The sequence below is a fragment of the Sorex fumeus genome, unplaced genomic scaffold (genome assembly GCF_029834395.1).
Source record: "Sorex fumeus unplaced genomic scaffold, SorFum_2.1 ptg000047l, whole genome shotgun sequence".
In the NCBI taxonomy this organism is placed as follows: Eukaryota; Metazoa; Chordata; class Mammalia; order Eulipotyphla; family Soricidae; genus Sorex; species Sorex fumeus.
The window spans coordinates 51,505,334-51,533,180 of NW_026606104.1; the positions used below are offsets into that span (position 1 = coordinate 51,505,334).

The 27,847-nt window shown below is 52.4% G+C and overlaps 1 protein-coding gene across 3 annotated transcripts in view; it reads right to left on the reverse strand.

The window, feature by feature from the left end:
* OSCP1 (organic solute carrier partner 1) overlaps positions 1–27,847 on the reverse strand; it is a 188,884-nt gene that overhangs the window by 153,805 nt on the left and 7,232 nt on the right. For 2 of the 3 annotated variants that reach the window (XM_056122765.1, XM_056122763.1), the window contains 9 exons: positions 23,967–24,121; positions 17,771–17,938; positions 16,981–17,061; positions 12,227–12,330; positions 11,603–11,731; positions 10,597–10,666; positions 9,146–9,285; positions 7,588–7,651; positions 7,111–7,391 (listed from right to left, as the gene is read on the reverse strand). In XM_056122765.1, the coding sequence (XP_055978740.1) occupies positions 7,275–7,391; positions 7,588–7,651; positions 9,146–9,285; positions 10,597–10,666; positions 11,603–11,731; positions 12,227–12,330; positions 16,981–17,061; positions 17,771–17,938; positions 23,967–24,121 (1,028 nt within the window). In that variant the 3' untranslated portion in view covers positions 7,111–7,274. Of the gene's footprint in view, positions 1–7,110; positions 7,392–7,587; positions 7,652–9,145; positions 9,286–10,596; positions 10,667–11,602; positions 11,732–12,226; positions 12,331–16,980; positions 17,062–17,770; positions 17,939–23,966; positions 24,122–27,847 lie in introns of those variants that run through there. The other variant, XM_056122764.1, reaches the window with a different exon arrangement.

Consider the following 27,847-nt stretch of genomic DNA (forward strand, 5'->3'; position numbering starts at 1 on the left):
TAGCCAAGGGCAGGAGAGGAAGGACAAAGTGAAAGTGTTGGCGGCTCTGTGAGTGCGGAGAAGGCACTGGATACAGTGCTCAGCCCTCTCCTCGCGAAGGCCAGGCCAGGCCAGGCCAGGCTCTGCCGTGCCCAGGAGGGCCTCCGCGAGCGAGCCAGGTGGGGATGACCCCTCACACTCAGAGCAGAGGCAGTGGGCATGAGGAGCTATGCACCGGGGTTGCCCACGTGTCCACTTTGTGGGCATAATTTCTCTTCATTTTATGGGACTCCTTCTCGCCTTGGACTTCCTAAGTAAGGGCGTTTCACTTGACTTTCTTCTCAAGAGTTTGATAGGTCCAGGCTGGAGTGCATGTCTTACACGAGCTGGCCCCAGCACACGGGGCCAGCCCAAGCCCTGAACCACCAGGCCCAGTACTGTAGGGAGTGACCCTGGGGTCTCCTTAGGCACGATTTGGGAAATACTCCCCTCCCAAAGGTAGAACAAGCAGAAAACAAAGTCGGGTGCCTCAGTTCACTTCCCAGCTCCCCTCCCACCTGCTCCCACAGTTAATCCATAATTCTACCACTGTTCAACCAACCCCAGTCACCAGCAACTCACTTCTCCATGGACTCCACGAGTAGAAAGTGGTGAGATGGACTCAGGGACTAGAAAGTTTGGGGTAACTTCTACCCATTGCTTCTACCTCTCTTCTATAGAAAACTGCCTTATTTTGTATACTGTTTTATTTGTGGGCTGGAGCGATAGCACAGTGGTAGGGCGTTTGTCTTGTGCACAGCTAGCCCAGCCGAGCCGGGTTCGATTCCTCTGCCCCTCTTGGAGAGCCTGGCAAGCTACTGAGAGTATCTCGCTCGCACGGCAAAGCCTGACAAGCTATCCATGACATATTCAATATGCCAAACACAGTAAAAAGTCTCAAAATGGACATGTTACTAGGCCTGCTTGAGCAAATTGATGAACAACGGGAGGACAGTGTTTTTTTTTTTTTTTTTCATTTGTTTGTTTTGGGAGGCGGTGGGATGGTTGGGTTATATCCAGTGATGCTCAGGGGATATTCCTGGTTCCACACTCAGGGGCAACCCTGGCAGTGTTCAGAAGACCATATGTGGTACTGGGGATTTGAACCAAGATCAGCAGCATGCAAGGCAAGTGCCTTAACTGCTGTACTCTCTTTCTGACCCCTAGATTAAAGTGTCTAATACAGTGAAACTAAGGGAAAGCACTAGATAAAATCAGGAGTAGACACCAGGTGTGAGGCATGGGAGCACATCTCAGGGAATGTCTGCCTGTAGCTCAGGGGAGAAGGGACAGGGAGATTTGTGGGTTGGCAGAAATGGTTGAAAGGGATCATCTGACTGGAAAAAAGTGACGCAAAACTGTTTGAAGAGGAGTGCTAACCACGCATGCAGACACACAGGGCAGAGAGACCATCTGGTGTTGGGGGTGAGAGTAAGGGTGGGGTGAGAGAAGGTGGTGAGGAACAGGGATGTTGAAGCCAGGGATGCATAAGGATTATGGAGCAACTGACCTGGCCACTCTGACAGACTGAAAAACTGGCTACATCAGTCTGCATCACACAGGGCCATTCTCAATCACAAACCTCCGAGGAGGAAGGTTGGGAACTTCTGAGGCCAGAAGCTACAAGAGTTTGAGGCCAGAGCGATAGAGCAGCAGAGTAGGGCAATCTGCCTTGCACATGGCTGACCAGGGTTTGATTCCTGGCATCTCTTAAGGTCCCTCGAGCACTGCCAGCAACCATCCCCGAGTAAACCCTGAGCATCGCTGGTTGTGGCCCCAAACAAAAACAAACAAAATGAAATTGGAAAAAGGGGTTTGGGAAGAAAAGTGTGTTTAGCAGGCCAAGCACCTCAAAAGCCAAGATGGGGAGCAGGAAAGTCGTCGGATGGACAATGGGGTACCTGGTTCCTGCGGTGATTTCCCAGAAGCACACGGGAGGCAGGACGGGATGTGGTGAGGAGACTGGGGCTCTGGGGAGAGGGCACAGAGGCCAGCCTGATGCTGTCGATGAAGAGAGAAGCCCCTGGAGAAACCAAGGAGCTGAGACTGAAGGGGTGGCTGGGAGGGGTCTGGCCACTGGAGCTCCTCTGTGGCCATTTGGATGAACCTCTGAGGGACGGGGAGAGGGCTGGGTGTGACAGAGGAAAGCAAGAGATGGAGGGAAGACTGGCTGAGGTGTACAGGTGAGCTGAGGGAGAACACACAAAGCAAGCATTATCCTCTCAGCTGAGGTCTTCCAGTTGCCCAAAACCCTGAGGCAAAAGTCCTTGGCTGACAATTGCTCCTTGGAAACGTGAAAAAAACATGGGCCCCAAGGTTTGAAAAGGGTGGGAAGATGAATGTGTGCACCCAGGATTTGGAATCTGTTTCTTTTTTTTTTTTTCTTTTTCCCTTGTTTTTGGGCTGTACTTGGGAGTACACGGGTTACTTCCGGCTCTGCACTCAGGAATTGCTCCTGGTGGTGCTTGAGGGAACTAAATGGGATTCTGAGGATCGAACCCAGGTTGGCCACATGCAAGGCAAACATCTTACCCACTTTCCCACATCTTGTTACAGCTCCAGGAGCCCCAGTTTCCTTCCCCTGCTTCTCCAGGGGAGTTTGGGTCACACCTGGCCGATGCTTGGGGACCATATGAGGTACCTAGAATCGAACCAGGGTTAGCTGTGTGCAAAGTGCCTTAATTCTTGTATAAGATCTCTCCAGCCCATTAATATTTATGATATTGTATACTATTTATGACTGGAGCTGGAGTGATTGCACAGCGGTAGGGCGTTTGCCTTGCTCGCAGCCAACATGGCCGACCCGAGTTCGATTCCTCCGCCCCTCTCGGAGAGCCCGGCAAGCTACCGAGAGTATCTCGCCCGCAGGGCAGAGCCTGGCAAGCTCCCCGTGACGTATTCGATATGCCAAACACAGTAACAACAAAGTCTCCAATGGAGACGTTACTGGGCCCGCTCGAGCAAACTGATTTATATGACATAAAATAATTTTATAGGACTGGGACTGGAGCAATAGCACAGCGGGTAGGGCGTTTGCCTTGCACACGGCCGACCCGGGTTCGATTCCCAGCATCCCATATGGTCCCCTGAGCACCGCCAGGAGTAACTCCTGAGTGCAGAGCCAGGAGTAACCCCTGTGCATCGCCAGGTGTGACCCAAAAAACCAAAAAAAAAAGTTTTTATAGGACTGGAGAGAGACTGGATAAGACTGGGTAAGGCTGCACCAGAACTGGGTAAGATTCACAAAAAGGGATGCGAGTCTTGGCGAGCCCTGAAACTAAAAGGATGTGTGAGCCACTATGGGCAGAAAGTGCCTCCTCGGACAAGCATGTGTGTGAGAAGCTCAAGCATAAGTGCTGTTCCTAAGAGTGTGACCTCAACTCCAGGAGCACAACCCCAGGAAAACTGCAGCCGAGTGTGCAACCACTGCATGTGGACATGTGGCCCCTGGGGAGCACCATACCCAGGGGATGAAAACAAAGGGGCCGAGAGATGGTAGAGTGGGAAAGGCGTTTGACGCCCTGCATCCCATAGTTCACAAGCCCCATCAGGAGTGGTCCCTGAGCACAGAGCCAAGAGTGAGTCCTGAGCACAGCCAGTTGTGGTCCCCAAGCCAGCCTCTCCCCGCCACCAAAAAAAAAAAAAAAAAAAAAAAGATAAAGTATCTGGGGAAACAAGGAAATAGCTGAAACAAGCTATATATAGTCTCTGGGTCTTGGCAGTTGATGGGATTACACAGCACCAGGGCAGTTGGTGGGTGTAATGCCTACATACTGGAGGATGGGGGATCTGGGTGAGGAGGCCCAGTCCCAATCCGAGCAGGCTTGGAGATCTACGCCCCAGGTCCTGCACACCTGGGTTCCTCTGCCGGTTCCGTCATGTGTGAGGCGCATCTGAACGTGTGGAGAGTGCTGTGGCGGGAACCGGAGGTCTTCAGGTGCGGGGGCTCTGCTCGGGGTGGGGAGGGAAACTCAACCCACCCTCCTCAAAGGGGTCCCGGTGAGGACAGCCAGGTGCGGAGGCAGGAGACTCTGCGCTGTTCTCTTCCGGGAGCTGGGTTTTATAGTCTCCAAGCCTACTCAGATTGGGACTGGGCCTCCTCCACCCAGATCCCCCATTCTCCAGTATGTAGGCGTTACATCCACCAACTGCCCCTGCCTGTGTAATCCCATCAATGGCCAAGACCCAGAGACTATAAAACCCAGCTCCCGGAAGCGCATGGCCGCAAATGCGGACGCGTGACATCTTATTATCTAGTTCTTACTCTGGAGAACCTGGCAGGCTACCAAAAGTATCCTGCCCACACGACAGCGTCTGGCAAATTCCCTGTGGTGTATTCAATATGCCAAACCAGTAACAATGATGGGTCTCATTCTCCTGACCCTGAAAGAGCCTCGAATGTGGCACTTTCTAAAATCTCAGGACTAGGACGAAGGAGACGTTACTGGTGCCTGCGCAGGGAAATCGATGAACGACAGGATGACAGTGATACAGTTGAAGCTTTACATCAGGAGCCCCAGTTTCACTCCCTGGCATGATATGACCTCCGGGTATAGCCTTGAGATACTGTCAGATCTAGGCCCCAATTCAAAAAGAAAAAGAGGGAAAAGAAAGGGATCTGAAGGGGAAAGTGAGTTTACTTTTATTTATTTTTAGGGGAACCACACCCAGCTGTTCTCAGAAGCTCAATGCTCAGAACCATGTTTTGGGTGCTGGTGACATCCAAGGCAAGTGCCCTAATCCCTGCATTCTCTCTCCAGGCTGTCTTTAAGAACTGCCCGGTGCTTCTGTGTAGTACATACAATTTGGTGACTTTCCTTTTTTTTTTTTCTTTTTGGGTCACACACAGTGATGTTCAGGGGTTACTCCTAGTGATGCTTGGGGAACCATATGGGATGCTGGGGATCAAACCTGGGTCAGCTGCGTGCAACGCAAACACCCTATCTGCTGTACTATCACTCCGGCCCCGGTAAAACTGAGGCTTTACTCCTTCCCTCTTCATTCTCAATTTAGGATCACAGAAGGAGTTTTGTTCTGAAGGCTTGGTAAGAGCTTGACCTCGCTGATCTGTAAGGTTGTGCCAGTACCATCAGGGCAAGAAGAGGTGATAGTCACAGAAGAGCCGAGAGTGGGGCTATCCCCGGGGCAGGAAAGGGGCAGGCTGCAGCCCCTCTGAGTGGCGAGGCTGATTGGGCAGGCTGGGGGCAGCCAGTAAACTCATCCTCTGTCTCTGACACTGGTGGTGAGGATGACTGCTCGAGAGGGCCCGGGGCCCCCAGGTGTCCTGGGCAGGGTTGTAGACACCCCGAACCCCGCCATCAGCCCTTGGGGGCGGGGGCGCTAGTACTGGCTTCTAGCCAGTCATCCCATAGTGACTCTTCTTGTCTCTGCCCCCTCCCAACTGCCTTGCTTTCCATGACCCAGGCCACCATGCAAATAAACTTGTTTTTCTCAATATTTGTGCAAGTCTGGAGCCATGAAACTCAGATTGCCTCATCCCGTGGCGGCTTCACCAGAGATCTGTATCTTGTTTATTTACCATGAGGACAGATACCTTGGAAATCACCAGCACCGCCTGGGCTAGGTGGAAGGAGGCGGCTGCTTCTCGGCAGCTCATGGCCCACCTCCAGGCCCTGGGACGTGCTTTGACCAGAACAGCGTGGCAGGTGAGGCATACACAGATCTGCGGCTCCTCCCCAGCCTCCGTCACTGGCCAAGTCCCCCGGACTGGTTGGCTGATTTCTTTATAGAAGACAGACTTTGGGCTGCCACCGAATTTGGGCTGCCACCAGTGATGTGCTTTTCCCTCCACCGGACTCTCCCACGGGTCTTTTTGTTTATAGAAGTGTAACTTTCATGGTAGGAAGCCACTTGCATTTACTTTTTGGTCTCCAAACAATGTGCCTTGGATCTGTTGAAGGCTAGCGCCTCTGGCCCTCATTTCTAGAACTCTGCCTCTACTTTTCCGTTGGTAACCGGGAATGGAGCTCAGGGCCTCGCACTGGTGAGCCTCCTCCCCAGCCCTGGCTTGCCTCTGTTCTTGCCCTGGTGGTCGGTCCATCCCTGGGCAATGGCCAGCTAAGACCAGTCTCTCACTCTGCCTTCCCGGAACTCTGTACAGGCTGGCCTGGAGCCCGCCAGCCACGCAGGCCCAGGATACGCCTGGAGCGGACAGGGCAGGGACTGCCACTAGCCTGGCGGCCTGCCAGGGGAGTGTCTTACTAGTGCCTGGAAGTGAAAGGGGCACACCACGGTGTCCCCTTGTCTCCAGCTCATGGCTCTGTTTGGCTGCTGAAGCCGAGGAGACTGATATTGGGGTGTGCCATGGTGGTGTCTTGAGAACACAAGGGCACTCAGGGTCAAAGTGCACATGGTGAAGAGTGAAAGTTACCCCTGGTGCACATGCTCACCTGGGATAAGCCTCAACCACTACCTGGATACAGAGCAGTGTGGGCCACTGCCCAGTGTGCCCTGCCACCGCCGCAGATGCTGCCTCAGACACAGTTCCCTGTCTGGCGAGATGAGGACTATAAACGGGCCTCTCAGGGGCCTGGATAGATAGGACAGTGGGCAAGGTGCCTGCGCTGCACGCGGCCAGCCCCAGTTAGGTCCCAGGCTCTGCCAGGGGTGACCCTGAACACAGAGCCAGGAGTAAGCCCGAGTACCACCAGGTGTAGCCTAAACCCCCAATAAATAATATCAAAACAGCCCTCCCCGCCCTCTATTTGAGGTAATTGCCAGTTTCACTTGCTTCAAGCTCACTTATAGGGTCGGTCACCCTCCCTGCCACTCCCACAAAGGCTTAGATTCGTGGGCATCGGTGAGCTGTAGGTCCCCACAGGAAAGCTGCCATTAAAACTAGCAACAGAAGTATCCTTACAGACAAGGTGGCTTGACACTATGGTGCCCTGGCCCTCAACATGCAGAGAAGCACTGGGTGCTCTGGATGGTTGCTATAAGCAGAGAGAGAGAGAGAGAGAGAGAGACAGACAGACAGAGACAGACAGGGACAGAGAGACAAAGAGAGACAGAGCAGAGGGAGACAGAAAACGAGAGAGCGAGCAGGAAAGGTTCCATTTAGAAGTCGGGGTATATTTTGGAGAAAGTGCGTGCTCCCGAGGTCTCCCACAGTTCTGACAGAAGAGACGGTTCCGACGGCAGGGCACGGCTTCGTGCTTAGAAAAGCTAGTGGCAGCACTCCGAACCCCGGGCCTCCCCTGGGGCTCTGCTTCTGGCAGCCTCTCGCGGGGGCACTGCTATAACTCATCCATCATGGCGAGCAGGTCGTCCCCCTTGCTGGCACTCTGTCTCTGCTGCTCTGTGGGCTCAAATGCCCCCATGATCCGCGCCAGCTCTTGGTTCCTTTGCTGGTCCTGTGAGAGAAACCGTAGGCCGAGGGAGTGAGGCTGTGTCTGGGGGTAAGGGTGGGGCTACAGCGTTTTTTTTCACCCACCCCTAGGCTTCCTCCCCCTGGGGTGGGAAGAGGACTGGAGGTCCAGGCTGAGGGACAGAGGGTCACGAAGAGGAGGAGAGGTGGTGCCGGGCGCTGGGCAGCTCCCGCGCACGTACCTGGATGGCCTGAATGTTGATGACTTCATAGGACAACTCCTCGGGCCTGGTCAGAGCAGCGTGCCTGCGTGAGAGGCAAAGAGATGGGCTGAAGGCAGCCTCTCGCCCTGCTGGCCTGGCAGACCGGCCCGGATCAGCCGGCCACCTATTTCCCTTTAACCTTCCACCCATTTCTGCCCCTGCCCCTGCGCGCCACACCGACAAGTCCTTTCCTGTCGCTGTGCCTTTGCATGTACCACGAGTGATCTCTCCTTTCCTCTGCTTGGCAGCTTCCAGACTCGCTTGCTGGGGGCTTCCCAAGTAGTACTCAAGCAAGGGGAGCCCCTCCTGGGGATTCTTGGCCAACGGTCTGGCACTTCGACATGAGGGCCGAGGGTGCGGTGCTGGGGATCGCCTGGGCCACCCTGGTCATACTCGGGGGGGTCTTTAGGGCCATGCCTGGTAGGGCTTGGGGGACCATGTGGTTCTGGGGATCGAACCGGGGACTGACTGCATGCAAGGCACACTGTTTGATACCCTGTACTATCTCTCTGGTCCCGAGATCCAGCTTTTTAATGGGATTATCTCCCCCTGCCTCCCTTCACCCCAGGTGCCAGGGATCAAAACCAGGACCTGATACATGTGAGCCCACTACCCTGGCCTTTAATATGCTCATCTTGACTAGCCACACTTTTTAAAAAAGTTATTTTTATTGAACTCTCATAGTGTTAGAGTCATTATTTTAAAACAGCGGACACTATCCCCTGTCCCTTCCCCTCACTCCCCTTCCCCACACTTCTTGCTCATTTGTATTCTGCTAAGTAAAACATTAGAACTATGTTTTTCTTTTTTAAAATTTAATTTTTTCATGCACACTGAGTGGTGTTAGCCATTCCCAAGCTCAATGCTGGGGGAACCATGTGGTTCTGGGAATCGAACCTTGGGCCCCTGCACGTAAAGTGCTCCCACTCTTCCAGCATTCTCCCGGCCCTACAGTCACATTTGAAATGAATCCAGGAAAGTTCAGATTATTTGTACTGGGGATTCTTCTTTAACTAGGTTTTTGAATTTACGAGTGTTTCATTTGTGATCTTTACGTCTATCCTGAGATATATCACTGGCTTACAATGATCACTTGTTCTTGTCATGTTTTGTTTATATGTCTTTAAAGAAATAGGTTTAGAACCTAGTTTTCAGGGCATTCGCGAGATAATATAGTGGGCAAGACACTTGCCTTGCATGTGCCCTACCCAGGTTCGATCCCTGATACCACATAGGGCATCCTCAGCACAGCTAGGGTTGATCCCTGAATGCAGAGCCTGGAGAAAGTCCAAGCACTACCAGGTATGGCCCCCAAACCAAAATCAAACCCCAAACAAAACAAAGCAAAACCCCTACTTTTCAGGTACTGGAGAGTTAGTCCAGGGGTCAAGGCGTTTGCCTTGCACGCAGCCAACCCTGGTTCAATCCCTGGTGCTGTGTGGTTCCTCAAGCATTGCCCAGAGCAACCCCCCAGCACTACTGAGTGTGGTCCATAACTCTCCCCCTCTAATGTATAAATTCAAAGAAACAAACATACTCCTCCTCTTCATCCGTGGTAAAGAGATTCAGCCGGAATCCTGGCTCGGGGCCACCGGATTTCTTAATCTCCATTCCTCCCATCAGCCTGGCTAAGAAGTTCAGCTCTTCTTTGGCAAGAGGGTTGGGAACAATGCTCTCCTGCGGGGACAATCGCATGGTCTCTGAGCCGCATGAAGGAGATCCCAGAAAATCAGCAACATAGCTATCAGCATTACCGCTGGGCTGGGCTGGGCCCACACACAGCACAGACAACAGGCTTCAACCTAAAGGGAAATAATCTATGGCAGAAGCAGAAGAACAAACCGGAGACTTTCACACTTGCAAAATGAGTGGGAGGCCCCCGGGAATTCTCTTCAAGCTTCACCTTGGAGAAGCGCTTCTGTCCCTCAAGTTCTCTGGACATCTACCAAAGGTCTTAGGAAGGGCTCCCAGGCCAAGCCACCCACCTCATAAGCGTGCCCACACTGCCCCCCAGTGGCGATGAGGATGCTTGCACACTGGGTCCGTTTCCTCTTGCTCCTCCCAACTCACTGACCCCCGCAGCCCACCTCCTCCTGGATCCCCTGCGGCTCTGCCTCTGCACTTGCCTCTGGTGTAGAAGAGCTAATTCTCATCTTCCTTGCTTGAAACCAACCCTTCTCCCTCCGGCCTGAAGAAGCACATCCAATCGGTGAAGCACCTTCCCAGTCAGGAGCCAGGGTCCCTGTGCAGGACCCTCTACCACCTGTCTCAGGTACCCTGTCCCTCTAGCCACCAGTAGAAGGCTGCCTCCTGCCCCGCTCCCCCTGCCCCTGTCTCTTCTGTCACCAGTGGGCCACCCATTTCTCCCTCTCCCTGGTTGGCGTCATGGACCCTCTCAAGCTGCCTTCGACCATCAGCCTCTCTGGGCAGACATCCTGTCCCTGCCCCACGGGACAGGCTATGTGTGAGCCTGGCGCAGGGCTGGGGTGCTCAGAGTCCGTTCAGGATGAATGGGACTACATCCGAGCTGGTTATGTGTCCCTGGCAGCCCAGCCCACAGAATGTTTGCAGACTAACTCAAGAGTCCTGATCCGTCCAAGGGATCCCGAGGTCAGTGACGAATGGAGGGATGCCCAAGCAGCGCAGATTCCATTCTGAAGTTAGCCACCAACTCGTAAGGCGGGGGGAGCCCTGGAAAGCAGTCTGGCGGGAAGGCACGTGTGAGCAGCCCGGGTGCACTGTTTCACATGTCCTGCTGGGTGGCTCCTGCATAATTACGGCGGGCAGCGGAGCCAAGCCTGACATTAGCTAATTAGCCAAATCATTGCACGGCTCCATGAGAAACTACAATTAAAAACCTGCGTGCTTGGGAGGCTGATGGCAAATGAGCAAGCCCTGTGCTTCGAAGCGCTTCCCAGCCTCCTTGGGTCCGCGATCTGGCGTCTTAGGCGTGAGCTCTGAAGAGGAACAAGGGCGGCGGGGGCTCACCTGTGTCCGCGCAGCCACGCTCTGTGACGCCCCCGATATGTGGGTTTCCACGGGCCGACTCGCACTGTACCTGGGGCAACGGAAGAGAGGGGAAACGGTGGCCAGACTTTCACTGTGCCTTCCTCAGAACTCACAGATACCGACCGGAGCTTTTATTTGATTTTGAAAAACGGTGCTCCCACACCCCAGCTTCTGTGACATTAAAGAAGGGGAAGTGTACAGAACCGGACGAAGTGGGGGTCAACCACTAAGGTTTTACTTCAAAGAAAAACGACCTGGGACACTGTGTGGGACAATTCCTTTTCAAAGCAACAAGTGTTATCACGGGAAAAATGTGAGCAGGCCAACCCTCTCCGGGTATCTACATGGCGGCTGGAGCTTGGCTCGCTTCCGTGGTTATTTCTTTATTTCCATTCATTCATCTCTTTGGTTCCAGGGATCAAACCCAGGGCCTCATGCTCTGCCACTGAGCAACATCTCTAACCCAGGGGCCATTTAAAATGATTTTGCCTTGGGGCTAGGAGATGGTTCAGTGGCTAAAGTGCCTTTCTTGCAAGCCTAAGCCCAAGTTTGCTCCCAAGCCCAAGTTTGATCCCCAGTGAAGCCCTGGTGTGCCAAGGATGGACTGGGCAGTTTTGCTGTCTGAGATCGCCAGGGCCGCGCAAGCCACTTCTAGCTGCAATGCAGGTCGGAGCGCCAGGGAAATACTGTTCCCCCTGCCGCTGAGGGGGCAGTGTGTGAGCACTGCAGCTTAAGGAGTACGCCACCTCTCACCATCCCCGGCCCCCAGTAAGCACACAGCCAGGTATGTGTGTGTATGGGTATGTGTGTGCCCCAGTTCCTGCACCCACCAATCTCAGGTGCCCCTTGGAGACATCAGGGCTCCGGTGCGCTACCTCTAAGGGGTAATAACTGCAGGGATTTCCATGGCAGGAGCTGAGCTGGAGGGTCCCATGCAGGGGACTCCCTTGGACTAGCGTCCAACAGGGGGTGAGGATTTGCTTACATATTCGTTCCCAGCTTCAGAACTCGGTCTCCAGAGAGTTCCAAAGAACCTTCTTTCAAGGCTGTGACGTAGCTTCCACCGTGCTTGAATTCTACCTTCTTCACCTCCTGGCCTTTGCTGTTGAACATTCTACAACACAAAACAGAACGTGACGGAATGTTCCCCAAGCATGGGTAGTCCTGGAAGCTGCTTTATTCTTTGCACTATCGGACAAACAGGAACCCATGCACTTCTTCAAGACAAAGATGCTGTTTTTGGTGATAATAAGAATACAATAATAACATTTACTGAGAGTGTAAATGCATATGTGTGGTGTGTGTGTGTGTGTACGCGTGTGCGCACGTGTGTGTGTGTGCTGGACCATCATTATCTCGTTCACTCCTGACAGAAACCATTTTGTGGATAGGGAAATGGATCCTGGAGAGCTGGGTGGTTCTGCTAAGTGGCACAGCTGACCGGGAGCCTGGCCTCCTACCTGGGTTTCCTTAAGCCACAGGAGAGTTACTGTGAGGATGGAGGGTGTGACAGCTCTGGGTAAACAGCTGGAGGTAAAGGAGTGGCCTTGGGGGAACTGCACTCTGGGGGGTGGCTCACGGGCTGGCTTCCCTCACCCCGAACACCGACCTGATGAGTCCAGGAACTTCCGTCCCCCAGGGCACGGGTCCGGACACTGGCAGCACAAAGCGCCCATTGGAATTCTGAACTTTGTCTTTGAGGAATATGGACACCTGGAGAAGAAAGAGACAGACAGGGGGTGTCTGAGTGTGTGGACAGTGTGGCAGGCCGGGAGTGGGCGCAGCTCCTATGAAGGTTTTGGAGGAGTGGGCCACTCACGGGCACTCACACCCTCTGGGTGTGGACACGGGGAGGCTTGGCGTGGATCTTCCAAGAGAGCTGCACCACCTTTTCCTGATGAGGAAACAGAGTTACATGGAAGTGACTTGCCCAAATAGAAGTTTCAGGGTGGGGGGGTGGAGGGAGGGGGGGAGAGAGAGAGAGAGAGAGAGAGAGAGAGAGAGAGAGAGAGCACAGTGGCAGTGGGCAGGGTACTTTCCATGCATGTAACTGGCCTGGGTTCAATCCCTGACATCCCATATGGCTCCTTGGGCCCCTCTAAGAGTGATTCCTGAGCACAGAGCCAGGAGTAAGTCCTGAGCACAGCTGGGTGTGACCCCAAAACCCAAAAACCAAACACCAGAGAGGAGGGTCAAGGGCAGGGCTGGAGGTCAGGGTAGGGCTGACTCCTCGGGCACGTGTGTGCTACGGCTCCCTGCTCATACCCACTATGCTGCAGCCTGGGCAGCAAGGACCCTCTGTCCACCCACAGAGGTGGGGTGAGCGCTGTGTCCAGGCCTGGGGCAGAGCAGGACACGAACCTTGTGCTGTAGAGCCCCAGCGCTGAGCCGGGGCTGGCCTGATGGGCAGGAGCTGCAGCGGTTGCAGCTGTGGCCATGAGCTTCAGGAGGGTTTTTACGAGGCAGGAAACACCACCGGACGCTTACTCCTGTTTCGTGTTTCTGGTCAGATTAACTGCCAAGATGATTTTGTAGCGGTTAATGAAAGCTTTATTGGATCTTAGTTTCCTCCATAAAATCAAGTCAACTTGAAGGTCCCTTTAAAGGCTCTAAAATTGTGCAAAATCGTACTTGTGATGTTGTGAAGAACAACATCCTCTGCGGGTGGAGGGATGGAATTGGGGTTAAGTGCTTGCCATGCATCCTGCATGCCTGGCACCACAGACAGCCCCTGAGCACTACTGCGGGTCATCCTGAGCACCACCGGGTGCTGGAGAGATACTATGGGGTCAGGACACCTGTTCCTGGACGGCCCATGTGGTGCCCTGAGCACTGCCAGCAGAGATTCCTTTTTGTGAGGGGAGGGGGGGTGGGAGGGGGTGTTTTGGGTCACATTCAGCGATGCTCAGGGGTCACACGTAGTACCCTAAGCACTGCCAGGAGTGATTCCTTTTTCTGAGGGGACGGGAGTGGGAGGGGGTGTTCTGAGTCACACCCAAGCGATGCTTAGGGGCGTGGCACAAAAACCTGGCTCGTACTCAGGAATTGCTCTTGGTGGACCACGTGGGATATGGCACAAGGCAGAGGCCCTACTCTCTGTGTTGTCACTTGGGCCCCCAGGAGAAAGCCCTGAGCATCACTGGGTGTGGCCCCAAAACAAAACAAATAAAACTACCCAAAATTAAAACTAATCTAGTGAGGAACAGCAGGGGGTTAGAGCACCTGCCTTGTGATCAGATGCCGTGAGGTCGAACCCCTGTGGGGACCACCCTGACAGCTGTGCTGTCTGTGGTTCCTGGGGCTACAGAGTGGTCCCTGTGAGCAGCACAACTAAAAAGACTGCAAGTGAAAACAAAAAACCTGGAAAAAACAAACAAACAGGGGGGGGCGGAGGGACAGTACAGCAGGTAGGGTGCTGAGGAGTGATCCCTGAGCACAGTGCCAGGAGCAGCAGCTGGGAGTGGCCCAAATACAAAAACAAGAAAATCAAAAACCAAAAAGAGGACATGCAAGGGCCACGGCCAGGAAGCCCCACGGCGAGCCACACCCACCACAGCATCCACTAAAGACACGACTCCCAGCGAGCATGTGTGGAGCATGGCAGCTAAAGGTCTATGGTGACCCTGGGAGCACCACAGCTGAAAACGTGCAGACACCAAGTGGTAACTCCCAGTCACCTCAGTGACAGATGTCAGCAATAACACCGGTGGCTGGAGGGACATTACAGGGGCGAAGGTGCTTCCCCTTCCCAGCAGGCCCAAGCCCTGCACCAACCCTCTCTAAGCTCCGGAGTTTTGTCTTTGATTGGATTAAACAAGGGGATGTTAGGTCAGAGAGATCAGAGCTGGGTATTCTGGACTCAGTAAACTGTCTTCCCAACTAATCTGAAAACTATGCAGGCTGTTCTGGAGATAGAAAATTTGTAAAGACAATCACGAACTGAGCAGAAACATCACTGGAGAGCAGCTGACCAGGAACTGACCAGGGGAGCAGTGAAGACACAGTCCAGTGATCGAGTATTGGTAAGGTCTGAGTCCTGTCTGCCTTGATAAATATCCAGATGTTTCATTGCCTGCCCACTGAGCAATTAAAACGTATATACTCTGTGGTTTAATGTAATATAGTGATTTAGGGATAGACTTTTATTAGGAAAGTCTTTATGTTATATAATGAATTTCATTTTGTCAGAACTGAGAGATCAATGGGGTCGCTTAGATCTATAATATGATCCAAATATGTTCAGTCTTGGTAATGCCATGCTGCAGTGCTCTTCAGTATCTTACGGTAATGCAGAGCTTAGTCGTATTTGTTCCCTCTTTTTTTTTTTTTTTTTTTTTGCTTTTTGGGTCACACCAAGCGATGCTCAGGGGTTATTCCTGGCTCTGCACTCAGGAATTACTCCTGGCGGTGCTTGGGGGACCATATGGGATGCCGGGGATCGAACCCAGGTCGGCCGCGTGCAAGGCAAACGCCCTACCCTCTGGGCTATTCACTCCGGCCCTGTTCCCTCATGTTTTAAATTTTAATGAGTGACTTTTCAAAATCTTAATTAGGCTCCCTCCATTGCAAATAAGATTATTTATGGGGGTTAAAAGTAAAACTGGCCCTAGAGCTGAAATTTATACGTCTCCTTTGGTCCAAGGAAGGGAAATAACCATCAGGCAGTGAAGATGTTCAAGTTCTTCTTTTTCTTTGAAGTTTACTTGTAAATATGTCACCCGTACACAGGCACCAAGATGAAAAGGCTCAAAGGGTGCACAGTAGACCTCTGTCTTTCCTCGACCCTGCCCTCTAACACTCCCAGGGTCACTTTCTTGTCCAGCCCTCCAGAAGCACTGGAGCATGTTGGAGCACCACACAGATGAGTAGCACCTATGCCCGACATTGGCTGCCTCGGTTAATTCTCCAGACTCAAAGTGCGGCATGATCTTTTCATTTTTCTGCTGCAGAAACGAAGTCTCAAGAGAAGGAATATTTCAAGGTCTTGGAGCTTGGGTTTACACATGAGAGGGTTGGACACCAGAGGCTAGGTTGATCTTGCCATATTAACCATCTTTCATAGACCAGCCTGTTAAATCAGGGGAAGGTACAGAGTCCTGTGTAGTCAGAACCTAGGATATAGATCTGTCTGGATAAAATGGAGGGCTCAAAGGGGAGGCCATGGGGAGCCAGGGCAGAGCGTGTGTGTAGAAGCCTTTACAGGCAGGTGGGACAGGTGTGGAAAGGAGGGTGCGATGACGGACAGGCTGACTCCCTGGAGAGATGGAGGAAGCTGGGGCAGGACTTTAATTCTGGAGATAAGCCCACTTGGAGTCATTCAGCTCTAGGCACTGGTGTGCTGGCCAGGGAGCCCTTCAGCCAGGAGGTAGTGATGGGGGCCTAGAAGGCAGGGCTGGACCACGGTAGGATGGTGGGTGGAGGTTAGAATCAGGAGCTCTAGGAGCTCTAGGTGAAGAAGTGAGTCGGGGAGGAAGGAAGGAAAGCTATTCATCTTGGGGGATGAGGGGAGTTTGAGCTATACCTGGCAGTCCTCAGGGCTTACTCCTGGCTCTACATGCTGGGATCACATCTGGAGGACTTGGAGGGCCATGTGCAGTGCCTGGGATCGAAGCTGGGTTAGCCCTGAGAAGGTAAGCACCCTACCTGCTGTCACAGCTCTCTGGCTCAGAAAGCTATTCCCGAAGAGCAAGGATGAGAGGGGCCAGGAGGGAGAAGGAGGAATGAAAGGCATTGTTCTTTTGGGGGTGGGTGGGTGGGTGGGGTGGGGTGGGGTCCCACCTGCCAGTACTTGGGGGCTGCTCCTGGATCTATGCTTGGGGGTTGCTTCTGGATGTGCTGTGAACTGAACCTGTGTCTCCCATATGCAAAGCATGCACTCATCCCATGGAGCCGGCTGCCTGGCCCCAGGAGGGAAAGGCACTGAATAGTCAGAGGGAGGGAGAGGCTGGACTGGCTCGAGCTGGCAGAGAGATTTAGGAGTAGGAGGGCAGCCTCTGAGAGTGTCAGATAACAGAGGTCAAGATAAGACTCAACAAGCTCTGGCTCAAAGGGTTGGCATGCATGCTTTGCATGCTAGGGCTTCTAGTTCAATCCCAGAGCTTGATGGTCTCCCAAACACGGATGGGAGTGGCCCCTGGGCTCCACGGGGACTGGCGGGTGCGGCCTGAGCATGAGGTAACTGGGAAGGAATGGTGGTGCCACTGTGTTCCTTGGCCCATTTGTACATGTCGGACATTTGGTATCAGAGATTTTTATCTCCCAGGAGCCAAACACCGAGAGCACCACTGACTGGGCCGTCCCAACCCCTGTTTCCTTCACCCTAGGACGGTGATGCAGGTACCTCTGGGTTGCCCAGGCACTCACCCGGATGTGCAGGTCCTGGAAGAAGATGAGCAGCGTCTGCCGGATCAGCTGGAATTCCCCGGCAGAGAGACCCCCATATATCTGCAGAAGGGAAGCAGAAAGAGATCTCATTGTGCGAGAAGTGGGAAATGAGAAAGATAGACAGACGGGGCCAGCAGGTGGGCAGGGAGGGGCCCGGACAGCTTGGGAAAGGCCCACAAGGAGGGGACACTTGACCTCTCCTGTCCCCCACAAGTCCTGGGCACTTTCTTGCCCAGGATTTAGCAGAACACACACCGCCACCTCCTGGCAGAGAGGAAGGAGGGGCTGTGTTCTGGGGCTCCGCTCCCCACTCTTGAAGCCCCACAAGAAGCCCCTGTGAGGACCAGGCCTCTGGTGCTCCTTGTCAATTTTTAGCATTTTTCTGGAAAATGGCAGGCTTTGTCCTCTCTCAGCCTCCCCTCTCTGTCCGAGAATCTGTTTGGAAGGGTCCAGACTCTTTTGGATGTGTGTGTGTGTGTGTGTGTGTGTGTGTGTGTGTACGTGTACACGTGTGTGTGCTCCTCTACAATGCTCAGACTGTTCCTGTGCTCTTGGCACAGGACACGGGTTCGTAGGTTTGTTACTCAGGTCCAGAGTGTGCTGGGGGCCACTAGAACCTGGTGGCACCTTGGGGACCCCGGGTGTCAGGCATGGATCTCGGAGTCTTCGCATCTGAGGCATGTTCTCTGGTTTCTGCTTCTGCCTGCTTTTGCAGAGGAGGGAGAACCAGCACTGGGGCGGGGAAGGGACGAGCTGCTGATTCTCTTACATCCATCAGCTGCCGAAAAGTCTCGTCCACTTGATGCACGATGGTCGGCGAGTCCCGCACGAATCCCTTGATGGCATCCAAGTGATTGAAAGTGATCAACAGCACATCCTTGGGCCGGGGACACAGCAATACTTGGTGTTTGAAGGCCATGGTCATCAGGTCGTAGAGCTGGCGAGCAGACAGGGGCAAAGCAAAACCAAACTGTAAAAGCAGAGGGGACACCTTCCCAATAAGCATTTCCTGGAAACAAGCTGGGCTTGTCATTCGGGTGGAGCGAGCTCTCAGCGGCCATGCCAACCGAGAGAGCTTGCAGAGTTAAGTCCAGTGGCATGGCCAACCCAGCCAGGACCACAGGCACGAAGCAGGAGTGGGTGGGGGTTGGGGGTGGGGCCTGGGCTTGGCCCCCGCTGTGATCAGATGGGCACTGTGGGGCCCTGGACTGGATGCTGGGTTCATGGAGTGCCAGTCTGTTTTTGTTTTTTTTTTTGCTTTTTAGGTCACACCCAGCAACGCACAGGTGTTACTCCTGGCTTCGCACTCAGGAATTACTCCTGGCGGTGCTCAGGGGACCATATGGGCATATGGGATGCTGGGAATCGAACCTGGGTCGGCCGCGCGCAAGGCAAACGCCCTACCGGCTGTACTATTGCTCCAGCCTCTATGGAGTGCCACTCTGAATCAAACCCTCTGTGGCTGTGGTGGGCTTGTGGGGGCCCCCCAAGTCTCAGAGTGTGAGTTTTCTAACACCCCTTCAGCTCCCCAACCCTTTGTCTCATCTCATCTGTCCTCTTACCAGATGCAGGGCTGTTCTGTGTGGAAGCAGCAGGGAGCAAGTTCCCCCATGGTGTCAGACCACTTCTGACCTAACAAGAGGTCAGTCCCCTGCCCCATTCTGGGCCCCTCAGGGAATCCTGGGAGGTGAGAAACTGGTGAGGGCCAGGGCAGGAAGGTGGAAGGCGGCCTGCGGCCTCCCGGGGAGCACAGACCAAAAGGCATTCTGCTGAGGAAATGGGCCCCTCCTGTCTGAGAGATGTGCTGAGGGGGGTGAGGGGGAGGCAGCTCCCGCTGGGGACTGTGGGAGATGAGGCTGGCTAAGAATGGCGGTAGGGAGACAGCAAAGCTTTGGGGATGGGAGGCAGTAGAGTCAGGGAACCCAAGTTCTAGAGAACTGAAATTTCCTGGGCTCGCCAGATAGAAGTGGTGATTAAGCACGTCTAGTCAGTCTGGCAAGGATGAGAGGCAAGAGGAGGGAGGGATGGTGCAGAGGGGAGATTAACCGGGCCATTATTTAGCTTCTAATTGGTTTGCAATAATATCTACTGATTGCAGGGATGAAAGAAGTGTTCAGACTTAAGGTCTGGAATAAAGATGGTGGGAACGGACAAGGCAGGGCAAGGGAGATGGTGTGATAATTAGAAAGAGAAACTCCCAGTCCCTGGGGACTGTCTGACTAGACCAGGGCAGGATGGGGCTGTCCTGAATGCTAACAGCATTTGCCGTGCTTGGGAAATGGCTCGGTGGCACAGCACTGGCCTTGCATATGTGAGGCCCTGGGTTCTGCTCCCAGCACTACCAAAAACCAAACCAAACCGAACCACTACTAAAACTCTCAGCGTAAGGCCACGGGAAGGATGGCACTGTGACAGAGACAGGAAGGTCTGGGGGTGGGGGGCAGGAGGGGCAAGCAGGGGAGAAATTAGACGCATCTGTGGGCAGGAACGAACAGAGAAACAGGCTGGGAGGTGGCTCAGGGATAAAGCAGTGCAGCACGGGCCTGGACCTGGACTCTGGCCCTGCACCACATTAGCAAAGAAGGAAAGAAAAAGTGAAAATGTAAATCAATGAATGGGCAGGGGAGATGACTGATGGTCTCCAGCATGTTCACTGCAGTGGGGAGACCTCATCGTTCCCCGAGCATTGCCAGGGATGGCCCCAAAGCCAAAAACTAAAAACTACTAGACCATCTGCGGGTCGTGTCAGCACCTTTACTTTATTCCATTCCGTCTCACCTTCTCCAGTGCTCTCTGAGAGAGGGTTTGCTCGAGCGGGCCCAGTAACGTCTCCATTGTGAGACTTCTTGTTACTGTGTTTGGCATATGGAATACTCTTGGAACTTTCCAGGCCCTCCGAGAGGGGTGGAGGAATTGAACCCGGCTCGGCCGGGCTGGCTGTGTGCAAGGCAAATGCCATCCCGGTTAAAAGGAGGAGACATCCCCCATGAGCACACGTAAGCACTGTAACTAAGTGTGCAACCCTGGAGCACTATACCACGTGTGGGCACAGTGACCACGTGTGAGCACAATCACATGTGAGTACAACCATGTTTGAGCACAGCAACCACACGTGTGCACAACAACATGTGAGTGCAGGAACCACATGTGAGCACAACCATGTGTGAGCACAATCGTGTCTGAGCACAGCAACTACATGTGTGCACAATAATATATGGGCACAGCAACCACATGTGAACACAAAAAGCACATGTGAGCACAGCAACATGTGACCACTACAACCATGTGTGAGCATAGCAACCACGTTTGAACACCAAAACCATGTGTAAACACAAGAATCACGTGTGAATATTAAAACCACCTGTGAACATAGAACCCACACGCGAGCATCACAAAAACGTGTGAGCATAGAAATCACATGAGCACAGCAACCACATGTAAACACAGAAACCATGTGTGTGGAGCACCACAACCACGTGTGAACACAGAAGCCATGTGAGCACCACAACCACATGTGCGAGAACCACAACCACGTGTGAGCACCACAACCACGTGTGAGCACCACAACCACGTGTGAGCACCACAACCATGTGTGTGAGCACCACAACCACATGTGAGCACTGCTACCAAGTCTGAGTACTCAGCAACCACGTGTGAGCACCACAGCCATGATCAAGCATTTTTGCAACAACAGCAAGAGCAGAAGCATTTGGAAGGGAATGGAGATGACACCAAACATGGCGATCCACTCTGGCACTTCCTGCACACCTCAACTCCTCATGCGTTATTTCTTTATTTTATGGGACTCTCTCTCTCATCCCTCTACCCTGTCTTCACATTTCTGAAATGAAAATCACACAACAATCACAACCATTCTATTATTCGTCGATTGCCTTGAGTAAGCCCCAGTAACGTCTCCTTCGTCCTAGCCCTGAGATTTTTTTTTAAAAAGTGCCATATTCAAGGCTCTTTCACAGTTAGGAGAATGAGAAATGAAATGAAAATATTTTTTTAAAAAGGAAAGAAGGGAAAAAAGAAAGAAATGAAGAAAGTTGCCTAAATTTGACATAACTGGCAGTAAGAGGCTTCCAAGATCCTGGAGGATGTAGCAGGCTAGAACTGTCCACACAATCCCACAACCCCACCCTCCTACATGCAGCGAGCCAGCACACGTGAGCAAGCTGCCCGCAACAGGAGCTGTGTGGGGTGTGTACAGTGCTGGAGATCTGAGGTTCCCACCCTCACCGTCAAACATCAGGGCCTTTGTGTACTGGACTCAGGCCGGGAGCAGTGCAGGAGAGTGGGTGTGAGGTGAAGAAATCAAAGTTCTGAGCCATTCCATGAAGTGGGTCCCACACCTGGTCACTGGGGAGCTCAGACCTGAGCCCGGGTTTTTGAATTTCACACGTCCTTTCTTGTTGAAAACTTAAACATTTCTTTCTTAATGGCAGAGGGAGAAGATAACACTTACAAGACATTGCCGCCTACCAGGGCTCGGAGTGTCATTCCACAGACTCACCTAATCCTCCCAGTAACCGAAGAAGGAGATATAATCATTCCCATTTTATGAATGAGAAAAGAGAGGCTTGGGGAGAGAAAAGCAAGTGGCAGGTGACAGGGGGTCACTACAGCAGCCTGTCTCCAGTCATTCGGGCTCCAGCCAGGAGATAGCCCAGACTCTGTATCCACTGTGGGACCTCAGAATAAAAGTGCTCAGGTAGGGGCCAGAGAGATAGTGCAGTGGGCAGGGCGCTTGCTTTGCAGGTAGCCGACTCCAGTTCTCTCCCTTGTACCACCGCCAGGACTGATCCCTGAACACAGAGCCAGGAACAAGCCCTGAGCACAGCCGCATGTGACCCAAAGACCAGAAGGAAAAATAAATCTCAGGAAATGGGCCCAGGGATGCTGGTCAGGGGGAGGGCGCCTGCCTTGCAGGAGTGAGGCTGTGAGTCTGATCCCAGCACGCCCACATGCTGTTTGGTATCCCTAGAGCCACAGTGAAAGGTGTCAACTCCTGTATGACCCTGGTTATCACAACAAAAAGCTAAGGGAAGGGGAAGAGAAAATTAGAGAAATTGAAAATTCACACCGCAGAGGAATTTGAAAGGGGATTATTAAGAGCAATGGATCCTCTCTTTGTTTTTTGGCCAGTACCGTGCAGTGCTGGGGACAATTTCTGACTCAGGAGAGACCCCTGGCTGTGCTCAGGGGATCCTAAGCAGTGCTTGGGATCAGCCACGTGCAGGGCAAGGGCCTTACCCCCAGCCCTGTACTATCATCTCTCTGGTCTCGCACTGTCACTATTTTTTTTTAATATATATTTTTTATTGGATCACTTACAAAGCTGTTCATGATTAGGTTTCGGTCATATTGTTTCAACGCTTAACCCTCCACCAGTGTTTGTTTCCAAGCACCTGTATCCCCAGTTTCCCCCCCCACCTCTGCCCCCCCCCCCCAGCCTGGCACAGGGCAGGCACTTTTCTTCTCTTCTTCTCTCCCTTTCTCTCTCTCCCTCCCTCCTCCCTCTCTCTCCTCCTCCCTTTTCCTTTCCCTCTCTCTCTCCCCACTTTTCAGCATTGTGATTTGCAATACTAAAAGGTTATTATGTATACCCCTTTACCCACTTTTAACACTCAGTTCTTGTCCAGCCTGTGAGCATTTCCAACTGTATTGTCATACTGGTCCCTTCTCTATCTTACCTGCACTACACCCCACATACACTTGTGGTAGATTCCAACCACCGACTAGTATTCCTAGTCCCTGATTTCCCTGGCCTTGAATACTAGTCTTCTACTATTTTTTTTATATCCCATAAATGAATGCAGTCATGCTATACCTGTCCCTCTCCTGACTGATGTCACTCAGGATGATACTCTCCATGTCCGTTCATTTATAGGCAAATTTCATGACTTCATTTTTCCTGGTGGCTGTGTAGTATTCCATTGCGTAGACGTGCCATAGTTTCTTTATCCATTCATCTGTTCTTGGGCAAACAGGTTGTTTCCAGATTCTGGCTATTACTGTCACTATTTTAACATGAATCAATATCCCTATTTCATTCCAATTTACTTGTTTTCCCCAGCGTCCTCTTTCTGACCCAGGACACTGAGCTACATTGGTTGCCAATTCCCTTTTGGCTTCTCATGCTCTGACAACCTTTCTGACCTTCTTTGATCATTTGGAGTTCTGATCAGGTGATTTTTCACATGATCTGCTAGTGGTATTTATGTTTCCCTCCCAGTTAGACTGAGTTTGTGGGGGGGGGGTGTGGGTTCAAGAAAGACCACTGGGTTAACTTTTTGTCCTTACCACATACCTACTACCAACATGCTTTTTCACTCTTTAATTTTTTTCTCTTGCTGGAAACCCCAGACCTGATGCTGTAGGTGCACGGGGGGCAGTGGGGATCAAACTCATGGCCTCACACTGGCCCAGGTGCTCCTAAGCCACCAGGCCATCTTCCAGGCTCTGCCTTGCTGGGGATCTCCAATACAGCTGTCAGGATGATCTCAGCAGGTGCTGGCGGTTTGCGGCTCCACAAGCTTGCTCCTGCCAGGCAAGTGCCTTAAGCGAGTGAGCCATGCTCCAGGCCCCTTCTTGTCACTTTTTTTTTTTTTTTGCTTTTATGGGTCACACCTGGTGATGGTGTGATGGTCAGGGTGATAATCAGGTGTTTTTTCATATGATCTGCTAGTGGTATTTATGTTTCCCTCCCGGTTAGACTGAGTTTGTGGGGGGAGTGTGTGGGTTCCTGGCTCTGCACTCAGGAATTACCCCTGGCAGTGCTTGGGAGGCCATATGGGATATTGGAGATTGAACCGGGGTCAGCTGCATATAAGGCAAATGCCCTACGCATTTAATCAAGGTGCCATTGCATGCATGATCTCATTGGTTGGTGACCACCCACAGAAGACTCGAGAAATACCTTGGCTATGCCAAGAGGTGGCGGGCCATTGTCTGCTCACCTTGTCCATACTGGCCTGGTTCAGTCTCATAATGGAGGAATGGGCCAGGCGGTCGTAGACAGTCCTTAGGGCCTTCTTAGAGTACAGCTCCTGGGGCTTAAATAATTCCTCCATAAACTTCCGATTGAACATGGTGGAGATGATGTCATTCAGAACTGCAGAGACAGGAGAGGAGAGCGCTGAGCGAGACCCTGGAGGGAGTTTTATTCAGACATGCTCTCTTTACTAATGGACCGAGGGACCAGCCTGTGCAGAGTGAGTGGGAGGCTGATGGACTTGGGGAGACGCGATCCCTGGGGAGAAACGGCACCACTGTCCCTGCTTTGATGGAAGTGCAGGCTCAGAGTGGATGTGAGAGCATTCACAAACATAACGGGGACAACAGAAAACGTGCGGTGCTTCAGGAGTCCCTCTCATGCCTCATCACCTCCCTGGATGACAGGGAATGCTTCCTCCTTCCTTAAGGAAGATTCCCCTTAGTGTTTTAGATTACATCTCCAATTTAAAGTGAGAAAAAAAAATCACCTTTTGTTGTTGTTGTTGCTGTTATTATTAAAATATCTGTCACACGGGACTGGAGAGACAGTACGGCATGTAGGACACTTGACTTGCATGCAGCCAACCAATGCAACCTGCATGCAGGTTCAATCCCTGGTACCATATATGATCCCCTTGCCCCACCAGGAGTGATCTCTGAGCACTGAGCCAGGAGCATCCCCTGAGCACCACTGGGTGTGACCCAAAAACCAACCAAAAAACACCTAAAACATTTTATGGGGCTGGAGAGATAGCAAGGTGTGGAGGGCGCTTGCCTTGCACACGGGCAACCTGGTATCCCTGGCAGAGCTAGGAGCAAGCCCTAATCACTGCCAGGTGTGGCCCCCAAACAAATAAACAAAACTGTAACATTTTAACTTAAAATTAAAAAGCCTGGGTGGGAGAGATAGGACAGGGATAAGGTGTTTGCCTGGGTTTGGTTACAGCATGGCCAGGGGGCCCCTGAGTGCTGCCAGGATGACATGAAATGCCCGGCATACTGATGACCCCTGAATTCAGACTAGGAGTAAGCACTGAGCACAGCTGGGTCTGGCCCCCACAAACAAACAAACAAACAAACAAGAAAAGAAAATTTCAAAGGAGTAAGACCAATAATGGTAGTTGACTTTATTTTCGTTTTCCTTTCAAAACACTGTAAGAAAGCAGACAATTTGCCCCCTGCTTAGAGATGTAATAATTTTTGATGTTCTGCACACACTTCACACTCACCACATTTCCCCAGCTCCTTATTTCTCTATTTCATTTCCAGCACTGACAGCACACTGCACTGATACATCCCATGTCGTTCAAATGGAAAATTTCCATAGAAGGTCCATGGAGGGCACAGAGTTAAGTATCTGTGATTCTAGTTCTGCTTCTCCTCATACATGTCAATGTCTGTGCTCCTCAAATAATATTTGGGAACGAAGGAAAGCTACTGATATAAGAAATGGGAGCAGGTATGGCTGGACAAGATTCTTCTTACTTGTGTGTGTGTGTGTGGGGGGGGGTTTGCTCCCCTGCTGTGCTCAGGGCCTAGGGGTCACTGCAGGCAATGAGGTGGTTGGTGCTCAGGAAGTCAGGAGGAACCAAGCTTAGGTCCTCTCCCACGTCAGGCATGAGCTCTACTCCTCTGAGTTATGTCCCGAGCCCCTAATTGTTCTGACTGGAGTCTGTGTAAAATAAACAACCATACAGCAGATCTCCAAAGAAAGAGTCTGAAAACTGTCCAGACTAGTGGAGGCTGGGGAGAAGCATCAGAGAGGAAGAATTCAAGCTGAAGGAGCCCCTTTGCTCTGATTCTGTCCGTGTTTGCCAATGGCTTCCGTTCATCTAGCTGCTAAGTTGTTTCCCTCTGGTCTTTGAGCCTTAGTAGGAAGTAGGAGTCTTAGGCCCAAATAAGTCAGTTCTAAAAGAAGGAAAACCCCCGAGGTGGTTGTTAGTCATTCTGGCACAGTAAAAAGCAAACATGAAGCATTTCCGCAGGGAATTAATAAGCTATATATCACTACAGCGCCTGCACAGAACAGCCGGAAGGTCCCCTGCTGGAAAGGGAACACAGCAGCCCCTGTCCCTGTGGGCAGAGCGGTGAACACAATCGTCCCCAAAGAGAGAGATGGTCTCCCTGGGGGCCTGCAGCTTGGGGCTCCTCCCAAGAGTGCGAGTCTTTGAAAAGAAAAACAGGGGCACCAATGACCCCCTCCTTCTAGCTTCAGTCACGCCCGCCACCTGGCAGAAGCAGGCCTACCTGCCAAGAACAGACCCGAAGCCAGATCCCAGGCACAGAGAGGAGGAAACGGCCCACCCTGGAGAAGCAGCCCACGCAGTTACGAAGCTGAACTCGAGACGTGGAGCTTAAAGCAGCCCTGTCAATCTGCCCCAGTGTGGGTTTCCGCGCTCCTGTGAGCTCTGCGTCATCTCACTGCGCAGGACTGTGCGTGGAGCCAGGGTTCATCAGCATAAGACCAAGGTGGCAGGTGGGGGACAAGGACTAGTGACTGCAGGTGGTGCCCGCGAGGGCTAGACACAGAGGTCTCCAGGTGTCTGTTTGTGTAGTGACCTCAGCTTCTTCCTGCTCATGGTTTTTTAAAAATGTGTACGATAAATTGCAAGGGCCCCAAGGTAAAGCATTCCAAATCCACACATCTCCCTGAAATCCTGCTAACGGTCAAGAGGAGGCCAAAAACTTGCTCAAGAGCAGCGGCACAGGATGGTCGTGCAATGGAATCATGCAGAGCATCAAGCACTTCAGCTGGATTCTCCTTTGGGCCTGGCCTGAGGAAAGGATTCTCTTGAAAGCAATTGAGTGCTCACCAACGAGCTCATGGGAACATGCAGTTCGTGAATCAGCATCAAAGAGAGAAACTCCCACGACCTGATGGACCCTGTTTTGCTTCCTGGCTATGCTCCAGAGCCAGGGCTTAGATATTTTCCCAGCATGTTTTCATGTAAACCCCATGGCCAGCACTAGTTGGGCTCATTGGACTGTGTGATGGAACTAGAACTTGGGCGAGACTTATATGCACATGCACGGGGCGGGGTGAAGCTGTTCTCCCGAGGTTGTATATAGGTCAGTCCACCGGCGGTAAATCATTAAAATGTGACCCCCCAAATCCCACAACTCAAATGATTAGGAAAACCGAGATGCAGAGAGACTCAGTCTCCAGGCCTCACTGCAACGGGTGCTTATGCCTGTGCTCTCAGTGGACACGGAGTGCTCGCTTTCTCAGCAGATCTGGCATGCAGACAGCATTTGGAACACAGCGACGGATGACCAGGGACATGCACAAACTGTACCCACACGTCAGACAGTGGGAGGGGTGGCAAAGGCCCGTCATAAGGGCAAGGCTGGATTTGGAGACAAGGGTGGCTGTTTCGGGAGCTTGCAGGCTGGGTGGGGAGAGGCCTTCGCTGCATGCACCCTTTCATGCCCTCCACCCCGGGGCTGGCAGCCATGCACTCACATGCGCCCAACTGTTCTTGGCTGCTCCACAGTCTCTCAGGGCGCTCAGGAGAGGGGCACGGGGAAGCCACTGGCATTGAAGTTCAAGGCTTTGGTGACCTGATACTATCTTCCATGGAACAGGACAGACAGGATCACTGACCCAGCTATCCGGAGAAGCCTGCACTGACCGATGGACCAGTGTCTCACAGGATCCTCTGGTCTAAGTTTGCCTGATTTTCTTCTACATTGTCTCTATTTAAGAAAGACAGATATGTAGCCAGTGTCTCAGCAAAAGAGAAAACTTAGGCCTCTTTTGGTTTTTGGAGAGGGAGCTCCTGCACGATGCTCAGGAGGTCTAGGGGGGCCCACTGTCGATTCTCAGCCAACCGAGTTGTGGGTC